Here is a 13,057-nt window from a genome sequence, read left to right as displayed (position 1 = left end):
CTGTCAAGGAAAGGCCGCCAGCATTCTCAAAGATCCATCCCACCCTGGCAATGTTTTTCTACAACTTCTACCATCGGGGAGAAAGTACAGAAGCCTGAACACACGCACCAGCCGGTTTCAAAACAGTTTGTACCTTAGTTGTTAGAACACTGAATGGACTCGCAAACTCTAAACATTCACCTGTACCTATGTTTTGGTTTTTGCTGCTGTTTACCTATTACTTACTTATATGCTACTTAACCCTGTGATCTACCTGTATTGCTCGCAAGACAAAGCTTTTTTACTGTGTCTCGGTACACATGATAATAAGTTCAACAGAGCTTGCAGTGAAAAAAACTTCCCAAAAACAAAACCTGAGGCAGCTGGGCATTGAGCGGAAAAACAAGAGTAAGATTCAACCGACAGGCTTTTGTCCCTCCTCACACCTGCTGTGGAGAATCTCCTGAATTTACACCTCAGGTTTCCAGCACCCCGCCCTTTAATCCTGATGATTTGCTTCCTTCTCCGTTGAAAAACAAATTTTTACAAAAAAATCCTGGAGTTCCCCAGACCAAGGAGAACTGGGATAGTCGCAGGGCAAGCGGGCAGACAGGCCACCAGCAACTTGTGGGATCTTGCTGTGTCTGGAGATGGGCACACCATGAGAAGACTGCGTCCATGTGCTTGTGAAGTGCAGGGCTTTTACTGAGGGGGGACGGGAGTGGGAGAGGATTGCAGGGGAATCCTGCTAGTGCTCTTTGGGAAAGGATGTGGACCTGGTCAGAGGAGTCTCTCTCTCTCTCTCTCTCCCTGCCACTGCCTGGGCTCTTGCTGTGCTCTCTCACACACACACATACACAAGAGGAGGAGGAGGCAAAGGAGCAGTGTCTTCCGCTGTTTAGCGGCTCCGCCCAGCGGCGTGGATCCGGTCGGAGCTCAGCGAGGAGCGGACACTGCAGCCGGAATGGCCCCCGCGGAGCTCGGTACAAGCCTGAAGCGGACCGACTGACCGACGGTGCATCAGAAATTGGGGGGGGAGAGAGAGTTTGCACGGTTTACCTTCACTTAGGGAGTTTGCATGTTTTAAAGCCCCCCGGGGGTACGACTGCAGAGTTTGCTCCCGGGTTGGGGGGGGGGCAGAGTTTGTACAATTCTCCCCTGGGGAAGGTTTGCACGGTTTACGGCTGGGAGGAGCAGGGGGAGATTGCACGTTTTACCCCCCCCCCCCCCCCGAGACACAGACACACACACACTCACTCACTCACTCAGGGAGGAGGGGGGAGATTGCACGTTTTACCCCCCCCCACACTCACTCAGGGAGGAGGGGGAGATTGCACGTTTTACCCCCCCCCCCCACCACACACACACTCAGGGAGGAGGGGGGAGATTGCACGTTTCCCCCCCCCCCTCCCCACACACACACACACACTCGGGGAGGAGGGGGGAAGATTGAACATTTTACCCCTGCCCCCACACACACACACTCAGGGAGGAGGGGGGAGATTGCACGTTTTACCCCCCCCCCACACACACACACTCAGGGAGGAGGGGGGAGATTGAACATTTTACCCCCGCCCCCACACACACACTCAGGGAGGAAGGGGGAGATTGCACGTTTTACCCCCTCCACAAACACACACTCAGGGAGGAGGCGGGAGATTGCACGTTTTACGCCCCCTCCCACACATACACTCAGGGAGGAAGGGGGAGATTGCACGTTTTACGTCCCCCCCCCCACACACACACTCAGGGAGGAGGGGGGAGATTGCATGTTTTACCCCCTCCACAAACACACACTCAGGGAGGAGGCGGGAGATTGCACGTTTTACGCCCCCTCCCACACACACACTCAGGGAGGAAGGGGGAGATTGCACGTTTTACGTCCCTCCCCCCCCCCCCCCCCCCCCACACACACACACACACTCAGGGAGGAGGCGTTTGCACGTTTTACCCCACACACACTTAGGGAGGAGGGGGGAGATTGCACGTTTTACGCCCCCTCCCACACACACACTTAGGGCGGAGGGGGGAGATTGCACGTTTTACCCCACACACACACACTCAGGGAGGATGGGAGATTGCATGTTTTACCCCACACACACACACACTCTCAGGGAGGAGGGGGAGATTGCACATTTTACCCCCCCCACACACACACTCAGGGAGGAGGGGGAGATTGCACATTATACCCCCCACACACACTCAGGGAGGACGGGGTGATTGCATGTTTTACCCCCACACTCAGGGAGGAGGGGGTGATTGCATGTTTTACCCCTTCCCAGTTTCCCTTCCTGGGATTCGGTAGTTTGCACAGCTTTACCTCCCACCCAGCAAAAGGGCAGAGGGCGTTTGCGAAAGTTATCCCTGGGGGAGGCGAAACAGTTTTTCCTGGGAGTGGGGTTGCGGCTACATTGTAAGGTGAAGGAGTTTGCAGAGTTTTCATGGATTAGTCCGGGGAGGGTGTGAGGAAGTGGTGGCATGGGGAGGGGTGGGTGCGGGGATACAGTGGGCAATGGGATGAAGTCTTGACCTCTCCCAGTAAAGGCCTTTTGTATGGAGAGCAGGATAAAGTGATCCGGATTTCTTCAGTGTGAATCCCAAATGCCCAGCACATTGGCATGGCAAGTGATTTAAGAAAACAAAAGGGAATATTGGTCTTTATTGTGAGAGAGATGATAGAAGCCCTACAGCTTGGACGCGGGCTATTCAACCCATCGAGTCCACACCAATCCTCCGAAAAGCATCCCATCCAGACTCACCGCCCTACCCTATCTCTGTCACCCTGCATTTTCCACCTAGCCTGCACATGCCTGGACACTATGGGCGATTTAGCACAGCCACTCCACCTAACCTGCACATCTTTGGACTAAGGTTATATAGTCGAATAGGTTTATTTGGAAGCACTGGCTTTCAGAGCACTGCTCCTTCATCAGGTGGTTGTGAAGCAGGCCCTTAAGACACAGAATTTATAGCAAAAGGATTACAGTGTCTTGCCGCTGAAATGATATATTGAACAAATCTAGATTGTTAAGTCTTTCATCTTTTAGAATAGGTTTGGACTGTGGGAGTACCTGGAGGAAACCTGCCTCTTGGGGCAAGTTTCAGCTGGACTACTCAAATGCTGTCAGGAGACACTTGCACACACAAAGGGGAGTACAAATCTGGAGATTCCCCCCCCCCCCCTTTCTGTTGAGATCAGGAGGGGCGCATTGATTAATTCAAACCTGAGATTGGATGATTTTTATTTGGGATGGATATTGAGGCATATCGCGCCAACACCCCTCCCAGTATCTGTTGTTTAATCGTTTCTAGAGTTTGCCTGCTTGTGACTCTGACACTGATTTTCTCTGGCAGCCTTGTTGAGTGTCTCAGATAAGACTGGCTTGTTGGACTTTGCCAAACGCCTGGTTTCCCTGGACCTGTCTCTTGTTGCGTCTGGTGGAACAGCCAAGACTCTGCGGGAGGCTGGTTTCGCTGTCCGGTAAGTGATGGGGGCCAAAGGGTTGGCATTGTAACATTTTTTATTAATGCCATGTCTCTCTTTACGCGCTCCCTGCTCACGACAGAGAAGGCCAAAGACGGGCGATTAAATCAAGATGTTGATATACCATTGGAGTAACGTAGTTACTTTGAGTTAATCCTTAGAGATTCAAATGATTACATTCAGATTAGACATTTTTCAATTAATTAAATCAAATCAATTAGTGTTTTTAAAAAAAATTATAATTAACCTTTCACAACCTTGAGGAATCCCAACACGATTTACAGCATCAGTTTACGTCTGGTGTATAGCCTGTTATAATGTAGAAAAGGACGATAATTAAGGTTTTGTGCTTGAAAAACATAAATGATTTTGTCGATTTTCTAGTGGGCGGGCAGGTAGTGTTGCTGTGGTTACACTGTCCCGAGAGTAGAAATCCAGAGGCGCAGGGTAATGTTCTGGGAACATGGATTCAAATTCCCATCAAGACCAATGATGAAATTTGAATTCACTAAAAGGCTGAAAATAAGTGACAACTTTGTTACGAATGTCGATTGTTGTAAAACCCCATCTGGTTCACTGATGCCGTTCAGGGAAGGAAATCTGTCACCTTTACCTGCTCTGATCCAACATATAACTCCAGACCCTGAGTAATGTACAGAGGAACCTCGATTATCCGGCATTCACTTATCCGAATATCGGACTATCTGACGAGATTGCAAGCTCCTAATGCTTGGCTAAACTATGTTATCTGGCATTTGGTTATCCAGAATTCGATCAACCAAACAAAATATTCACTGCCATGTCCTTTGGATAATAGAAGTTCCTCTGCACTTGACTCTAAATTATACTTTGGGCAGCTAGGGATGGCCAATAAATACTGGGCTGAGCCAGTGACGCCCACACTCCATGAACAAATAAAAAAAAGAGTTATTTCTTCTTCTGGCGGTCCCCGAACTGGGTCATTGAGATATCTGCTAATTCTTGGAAGAACGTGGATCCGTGTGCTCCTGAGAATACATGAATTGAGGAGATATTGAATGATCAACATTAGATCAACACAAGTGACATCATTGCTAACCTTCAAAAAGACATCGGGTGAAGCGTGATGGGATATGATTTTCAGGCTTATGGTGCAACAGGAGGAGGAGGACTGGGAGGAAATGGGGTGGCTTTTTGAAAAATATCGGGTCTGAAACGATCAGCAGAATAAATCCTTCCTTGACTGCATTGTCTCGATTGTAATTGTTGCTGGGATCCATCAGCTCCCCTAGCAACACGTACCTGGAGCTGAGGAAGGAGCAGTCCGCTACAGTGGGTGCACAGGGATCCTGATGCACAAGAAAGCGTTATTTGTTCTGGGCAGATTTCTTGCAAATTGGATAGCTTTTGGAGCAAGGATATGTTTTCAAGGCATGGGCTTACCTGCCCTGTCAACAATGCTGCTTTCTGCCCAGGATATCGAACCTAGACTTTGATGACTTTCGGTCAAGTTAGTCTTGGTGGCGAAGATCTCAGTATTTCAAAGAATTGCAGGCACGTTGTCCTCACAATATTTATCCCTCAACCAATGTCGATTAAACTGATTATCTGCTCATTATGGCACTGCTGTTAGCGGGAGGGTACTGCAAGCAAATTGGTTGCTGTTCCCAGGATGACGTCAGTGGATGTGCCTCATTGGCTGTCAAATCATATAAACAGACCCTTCGGTCCAATTAGTCCATGCCAACCAGATATCCCAACTTAATGTCGCCCCATTTGCTAGCACTTGGCCCATATCCCTTTAAGCCCTTCCTATTCATGTACCCATCCAGATGCCTTTTAAATATTGCAATTATACCAGCCTCCACCACTTCCTCTGGCAGCTCATTCCACACACGCACAACGCTCTGCATGAAAAAGTTACAACTTGGTCCTTTTTATGTCTTTCCCCTTTCACCCTAAACCAATGTCCTCTAGTTCTGGACTCCCCCACTCCAGGGAAAAGACTTTGTTTATCCTATCCATACTCCTTATGATTTTATAAACCTCTATCAGGTCACCCCTCAGCCTCCGACGCTCCAGGGAAAACAGTCCCAGCCTGTTAGCCTCACCCAATAGCTCAAATCCTCCAACCCTGGCAACTTCATTGTAAATCTTTTCTGAACCATTTCAAGTTTCACAACATCTTTCCGATAGGAAAAAGACCAGAATTGCACGCAATATTCCAACAGTGGTCTAACCAATGTCCTCTACAGCTCAACATGACCTCCCATACTCAATAAAGGACAGCTTACAAAATGCCTTTTTCACTATCCTATCTTTGAGTCTACTTTCAAGGAGCTATGAACCTGCACTCCAAGGTCTCTTTGTTCAGCAACACTCCCTAGGACCTTACCATTAAGTGTATATGTCCTGCTAAGATTTGCTTTCCCAAAACGCAGCACCTCGCATTTACCTAAATAAAATTCCATTTGCCACTCCTTAGTCCATTGGCCCATCTGATCAAGATCCCATTGTAATCTGAGGTAACCGTTGTCCACAACACCTCCAATTTTGGTGTCGTCTGCAAACTTACTAACTATACCTCCAATGTTCATATCCAAATCATTTAAATAAATGACAAAAAGTAGTGGACCCAGCACCGATTATTCCAGTTGGTGATTTGATTTGATTTATTATTGTCTAGGTACAGTGAAAAGTTTTGTTTTGCGTGCAGCACGGGCAGGTCATCCCATACACAGTGCATGAGGGTAATAGATCAGAGTGAGGAATACAATGTTACGGCTGCAGAGAAGGTGAACAAAAAGGGAGATCAGCATTAAATTTAAAATTTCAGAGGTCTTAATAACAGCAGGGAAGAAGCTGTTCTTGAATCTGTTGGTATGTGCGTTTAAGATTTTGTATCTTCTACGCGATGGCAGAGGTTGGAAGAGATTATAACCGGGCTGGGAGGGGTCTTTGATTATGTTAGGTGTTTGCCCGAGGCAGCCGGAAGTATAGATGGAGTCAGTGGATGGAAGGTTATCTTGTGTGATGGATTGGGCTGTGTACAGAGCTCTCTGTTGTTTCTTAAAATTCTGGGTGGAGCAGTTGCTGTACCAGGCCGTGATGCATCCAGATGGAATCCACATGGGTGTGATAGAAATAAAATGCTGCTGCTTTTCCCAAAGAAATGTTTGCACACTGTGGTTGTAGCTCAGGGATTTCTATTAGCTGGCTGAGCCTCTCTCGGGACAGTGACCGGTGAGAGATGTTTCTAACTTGTTTCCATGTTCACAGTGCCCTGGCAGAAGGGCATGACCAAGGTCCCTGAGCAATATCCCCCCCCTTATCAGTACTTTGCCAGACAGCACCCAGGCCTAGTGGCTTGTCCCATCTCTGACACAATTGGACACCAGCAGACTCTGAGTAAAGTCATCCCAAGACTAGGGCAGGGTTGAACTCACCTCCCAAAAAAGAGAAAATTGAGGATGATCACATGACAGTCAAGCCTGGAGTTGTTCTAGTCAGAGGTGTCTCAAACCCCTCTGTATTTGCATCTCAGCAGCATCAGGGTTCAGTCATGTTCTGGGCCGGTCACATAATGTGTCAGTGTTGCTGTTCTTGTCAGCCCGGTTGGTCGTGTTGTGTGTAAGATGGGCACTCCGTGAGCTGAGAGTGCCTGTGGCACGCAGCCCACCCCCCACCCCCCATTTGTCGCGAGAAACTAAGATGTTGCTGTTTGTTTCCCTTGCCAAGGGATGTGTCAGAGATTACCGGCTTTCCCGAAATGTTAGGCGGCAGAGTGAAGACCCTACATCCTGCTGTTCATGGAGGTGAGAGATTGCGTCGGGGCCTGGGGAACGTTGACTGGATGTTGGTAACGTTAATCGTTATTAGCTAGAGGCGGGGTGGCTATTTACAGTGTGCAGCCTCTGGTAACTTTGCAGAGCCCAGCGGTGTCTGTGCCTCAGTGGGGCTGCAGTGAGAGTTCATCTGCAGCACAGACTGGGCTCTGTATGTCACGGAATAGAAACCAGGCCATTCGGCCCTTTCAGGCTGCTCTGCTGTTTAATGTCAGCGTGGCTGATCCTCTACATCAGCAGCATATTCCCACTTTGTTCCCATACCTTTTGATGCCTTTAATCTCTTCCTTAAATGTATTCATTGCATTGGTCTCCCCTGCCTACTGTGGTAGAGAATCCCACAGCTTCACAACCCTTAGAGTGTGTCCTCTGATACTAGACTCCTCAACCAGGGCAAATAACCTTTCTGCATCTCCCCTGTCCAACCCTGTTAGAATTTTCATAGAATTGCTACAGTGCAAAGGTAGGCCATTTGGCCCAACGGGTCCACACAGACCCTCCAAAGAGCTTCCCACTCAGTCCTACCCCTGTAACCCTGCATTTCCATGGCTAACCCATCTAGCCTGCACATCCCTGGGCACTATGGGTAATTTCCCATGACCAATCCGCCTGACCTGCACATCTTTGGATGGTGGGAGGAGACCAGAGCGCCTGGAGGAACCCCGCACAGATGCAGGGAGAATGTACAAGCTCCACACAGACAGTCGCCTGGAATCGAACTTGGGTCTCTGGTGTGAGACAGCAGTAGTAGCCAGTGAGCCACGGTGCCGCCCTTTGTATATATAAATTGCATTCTTCCAAACTCTAGGCCCAGTCAAACAAATCTCTCCTCACGGGACAGTCCTGCCATCCCCCTCTGCACTCTCTCAATGGCTGGTATATTCCTTTCCGAGGCATGGAGACCAGAACTGCACACAGTTCTCTGGGTCTGGTCTCACCGAGGGCCTGGACAGCTGCAGCAAGGTCTCCCGACTTCTGAACCCGAACCCTGTTGCGTTGAATGCGAGCTGGCTGAAGATTGAGAGGACTACGCTGCCAACCAAACCCACTTGCGACTCACTCTCCTCTTTCGTGGGGCAGTGACAAGGAGCTTGGTCAGTGACTGACCTTTAGCCTGACCCCCCTCCACCTTGAGACCAACCCATTGGATGCTTCTTGTGATGGCATCACAGCTAAAGGGGGGAGGTGGTTACGATGGTTGTGGGCACCAGGTAGGCACTCCACAGAGGGGAGCCATCCAGTGGAGTGGTCACTGACACTTGTGCCTCCTCTCCGTCCCTTAATGATTTTCCAAAGACCTGTGCTGACCAGTGGAGTTGATGTTCATTGGGCCCGGAATCTGTGTCTAGTGTATGGTGTGACGCTGTGAGGCCTCTGGTGTAAACAGGGGCTGGGTTGTGTAGGGGGCGCATAGCAGGGTAGCCCACTAGCCTGACTGGGCAAGGCCGGGAACAGAATGAGAGATTTCTCTGCCTCTTATGAAGGAATAGCTTCCCCGTTGCCCTGGGATGCGGGGCCCTGCGGAGAGTCAGCGTGTCCGTCATTCCCCTCCCGTGTTTAAAAGGCTAAGTGTGAACTCTCATAAACTGGCGTCGTGTGGAGATACTTCAAGAGTCAATTTTCTTTTTGTCTTTCTTTCCCACATTCCTGCCATCCAGGTATCTTGGCGCAGAGCATTCCTGAAGACATGTCTGACATCAAAAAGCTTGGTTTCAGCCTGATAAGGTAAGGCAGCCGCTCTCTTTCCCAGGAAGGAGAGGAGGAGTGGGCTTGTATCTTTGAGAGTCATACGGCATGGAACAGACCCTTTGGTCCAACCCGTCCATGCCGACCAGCTATCCTAAGTTAACTTAGTCCCATTTGCTAGCACGTGGCCCATATTCCTCTCAACCCATCTTATTTACGTTTCCATCCAGGTGCCTTTTAAATGTTGGAATTGTACCAGCCTCCACTGCTTCCTCTGGCAGCTCATTCCATACACGCACCATATCCCCCTCCTTCTGAGGAGGGGAGCTGCCTCTTCCCACTCGAACCCTCGCCTCTGTCAGCCCTGCCCTAACTCGCAGCCACTTCACTCGAGGGCTTGCTATTGTGCTGTGGTGGGGGGGCATCGCCCTCCAATGAGGCCAGCCACACACTCATCAGGGTGTGGGTCAGTGCCCGGCACTCTCCCCTCATAAGTAACCAGCCAGGGCCTCATCTCCCCAGACCAGAGCCCAGAGTCTTGGGTGTGTACGAAGTCGGCTGGCAAACCAGGTACAGCTTCAGGCATCAGCCGAGTGAGTGCAGGGACCACTGACGACGTGTGGAGCTTCAGCCTGCGCTATAAAGTCTCCAAGGCAAGAGAGTTACTGTGTCTGGAGCCAGGGTGAATTGTACAGTATTGTACCCCTTCCACCCCAGCAGGGCAATTCCATTGTCATCAATCACTGACTGTAGCAGCTTAACAGCGTTCATGAACCTCACAATCATAGAATCCCAGCAGTGTGGAGGCTGGCCATTTGGTCTATTGAGCCCACACTGACCCTCCAAACGGCATCCCACCCCCTTAGCCTGTCACTGTAACCCTGCATTTCCCATGGCTAACCCACCTAGCCTGCCCAATCCTATGGGTAATTTAGGCATGGCCAATCCACCTAACCTGCTTCCTGTTCTTATCTATCAAGGCGCACCCCACCACCCCCACCTCCCCATGTGCCCTTTGACCTCTGCCCCTACTGTGTAATCCCTGAAGTCAGACCGCTGAGCAATTGTTAGATTAGATACAGGCCACAGACCTTGAAGCTTAACAGCTCTCCAGATTAGCAGGGGCCACTGACCCACTGTAGCTCACCCCGTGAGCACACTGAGATAAAATTAGTGAGCGTTTAGCTCCATCAAGGACACATGGCATGAATAAGTTAGCAGTAAAAGGATCTGACGGCTGGCGTTTATTTTTGGGAGGAGGTAGTCTAGACAGATATTGGAGATTTAGTAATATGTGTAGAAATCTTGGCCTATATTTCTGTAGCGCCTTCGATGACTTCAGTAAGTCCCAAAGCAGCATGGGAGCAGGAACTGGCTTCACCGGCCTTTTATCCTGTTTGAGCATTGGGTGAGATGGTGCTCGGGACGTATGGATCTCCGGCTTCACTGTCTGTTTGTATTCATATCGCATCGTACGGAGTGTTGTGGCTTAGTTCCTTTTGCAAGGTACCCAGGGTGCAATGCTGCAGAGTCCCCTAGAACAGTACAAAGCAGTAGTGGGAGTGTTTAAAAAGGCATTTCGGAAAGCTAAGAGATTGCATAAGAAAGCAATGGCCTGCAGAATAAAGGAAAATCTAAAGGGTTGTTTTTAAATATACAAAGATTAAGAGAATAACTAGGGAAAGAGTATCTCGGCCTAAAGAGGTAATCTGTGTGTGCACCCAGGAGACATGAGCATAGGCCTCAATGAATACTTCAGCCTCACAGTGGAAAAGGACAGTGTAGGTGGAGACATGAGGGTGGAGGACTGTGAAATATCAGAGGAAATGAGCATAGAAAGAAAGGTGGTACTAAGTGGGTGTACCAGTCTTAAAAGTGGATAAATCCACCGATTCGGATCAGATGTATCCCAGGGTGTTGTGGGAGGAGCTATCAGGGGTCCTGGCAGCACATTCCGAATCCCCTCCAGCTGCAGGTAGGTGCCAAAGGACTGGAGAATGGCTAGTGTTGTCCCATTACTAAGAAAAGGAAGGCAGGGATAGACCAGGAAATGACAGGTCTGTCAGTGTACCTTCTGTGGTGGGGAGTTATTAGTGAATTCTGGCATACGGAATACACTTGCACCCGGAGAGACACAGATTAATCAGGGATAGTCGGCATAGATGTGTTTGAAAAATTTGTTACATTTTTTGCGGAGGTAACTAGGGTTATTGCTGAGGGTAATGCAGTTGATATTCACTTTAGTGAGGCTTTTGGTAAAGTCCCTCATGGCAGACTGGTCACGAAAGTAAGAGCCCATGGGATCGAAGGCTTTGAATTCAAAACTGGCCGAGAGGTAGGAAGCAGAGGGTGATGGTAGAGGGATGTTTCGGTGATTGGAAATCTGTTTCTATTGGGGTTCCACAAAGCCCAGTGCTGGGGGCCTTGCTGTTTGTGGTCTACATTAGTGACTTGGACTTAACTATAGGGGGTATAATCAACAAGTTTGAAGATGACACAGAAATTGGGAGGGATACAAATAGTGAGAAGGGTAGTTGTAAACTAATTACACCCTGTCCTGGTCCTGGGCATGTTTTGTCCACATAGGCCATGACTGCCATACTGTCCCACTGCTGCACCGGTGTCTGGGGGAAAGCTGACACTAGAGTGGCTGGAATGGCCTATTGTGATGCTGTGCGGAGTGATAAAAGTGCCCCTTTCCCCACAGATCAAGGTGGTGAGTTCCATGGTCCCGAGTGCCGTAGCCACCATGGATGCTCCCTTGGTCTACCACTAGCAGAGACATCTGTCCAGTTAAGGGCCACCTGTGATCTCTTGGGCAGGTACTCAGCCCAGAGGGAGCCCCTGCTCCTGGACCGGTGATCAGACGTATTTTTATTTTGCACAGTCCGCAGATTTCCCTTCGCTAGGACTCTGATGTATGGGATGGTAGTCTTGGTATCCTCACAGTGACTGGCACCATTCTAAGTGCTGTAGAGTCATACAGCACGGAAACGGACCCTTCAGCCAAAATTGTCCATGCCAACCAGGTTTCCTAAACTGACCTAGTCCCGCCTGCCTTCATCTGGCCCATATCCTTCTAAACCCTGTCTATCCATGTACATGTCCAAATGCCTTTTAAATATTATAATTATATGCATCTTCACCACTTCTTCTGGCAAGTCATTCCATACATGCACCACCCTCTGCGTGGGAAAAGTTACCCCTCAGGTCCCTTTTAAATCTTTTCCCCTCTCACCCTAAACCTATGCCCTCTAGTTCTGGACTCCCCCACCCCAGGGAAAAGACTGTCTATTTATCCTATCCATGCCCCTCATGATTTTATAAACCTCTATAAGGTCACCCCTCAGCCTCCGACGCTCCAGGGAAAACAGCCCCAGCCTGTTCAGCCTCTCCCTATAGCTCAAATCCTCCAACCCTGGCAACATCCTTGTAAATTTTTTCTGAACCCTTTCAAGTTTCACAATATCCTTCTGATAGGAGGGAGACCAGAATTGAATCCAGTATTTTAAAGTGGGAGCCTTTTCACACTTGATTTGCATAAGACTTAGTCAGCTCACCCCTCCCCCGATTACAGACGGTCCTGACCCTCCTTTTGCCCAGTCACGGAGCACGATGACAATGCAGTGAATGTCAGACAGAAAGGCGACTGCAGTTGCTGTGGAGTTAACACTGATGGTGTTGAGCTACCTATCCGTAACATTAAAGTGGCCTTTCCTGAGTCATCAAGCAGAAGAGTGTGTCTTCTGCCACAGGATGGGCCATGCCCACTGAAGTGATCTTGAGTGCCCTCTCTCTCCCTTGGCCAAGCATCTCAAAGAGCCTCAGTGTCCCAGCACTGAGGTAAGTGAGGTGACTGGCACAGCATTGGTTAACCTGCTGTGTCTGCCCTAACAGTTCTGCCAGTGCATCTCGAGATGGCACCAACTGGAAGGTTGAAGCTTTATTGCTGGAACAGCACAGCAGGTCAGGCAGCATCCAGGGAACAGGAGATTCGACGTTTCGGGCACAGGCCCTTCTTCAGGAATGAGCAGAGAGTGTTCAGCAGGAGAAGATAAAAGGTAGGGAGGAGGGACATGGAGGA

The 13,057-nt window shown here is 49.4% G+C and overlaps 1 protein-coding gene across 1 annotated transcript in view; it reads left to right on the top strand.

Moving 5' to 3' along the window:
- The first annotated feature begins 836 nt into the window (after positions 1-836).
- atic (5-aminoimidazole-4-carboxamide ribonucleotide formyltransferase/IMP cyclohydrolase) overlaps positions 837-13,057 on the top strand; it is a 36,808-nt gene continuing 24,587 nt past the window's right edge. The window contains exons 1-4 of the mRNA XM_043693339.1: positions 837-962; positions 3,334-3,460; positions 7,181-7,257; positions 8,946-9,012. Of these exons, the coding sequence (XP_043549274.1) occupies positions 944-962; positions 3,334-3,460; positions 7,181-7,257; positions 8,946-9,012 (290 nt within the window). The 5' untranslated portion in view covers positions 837-943. The remainder of the gene's footprint in view (positions 963-3,333; positions 3,461-7,180; positions 7,258-8,945; positions 9,013-13,057) is intronic.

The sequence above is a fragment of the Chiloscyllium plagiosum genome, chromosome 7 (genome assembly GCF_004010195.1).
Source record: "Chiloscyllium plagiosum isolate BGI_BamShark_2017 chromosome 7, ASM401019v2, whole genome shotgun sequence".
Lineage (NCBI taxonomy): Eukaryota > Metazoa > Chordata > Chondrichthyes > Orectolobiformes > Hemiscylliidae > Chiloscyllium > Chiloscyllium plagiosum.
This window is presented reverse-complemented; position numbering and strand designations above follow the sequence as displayed.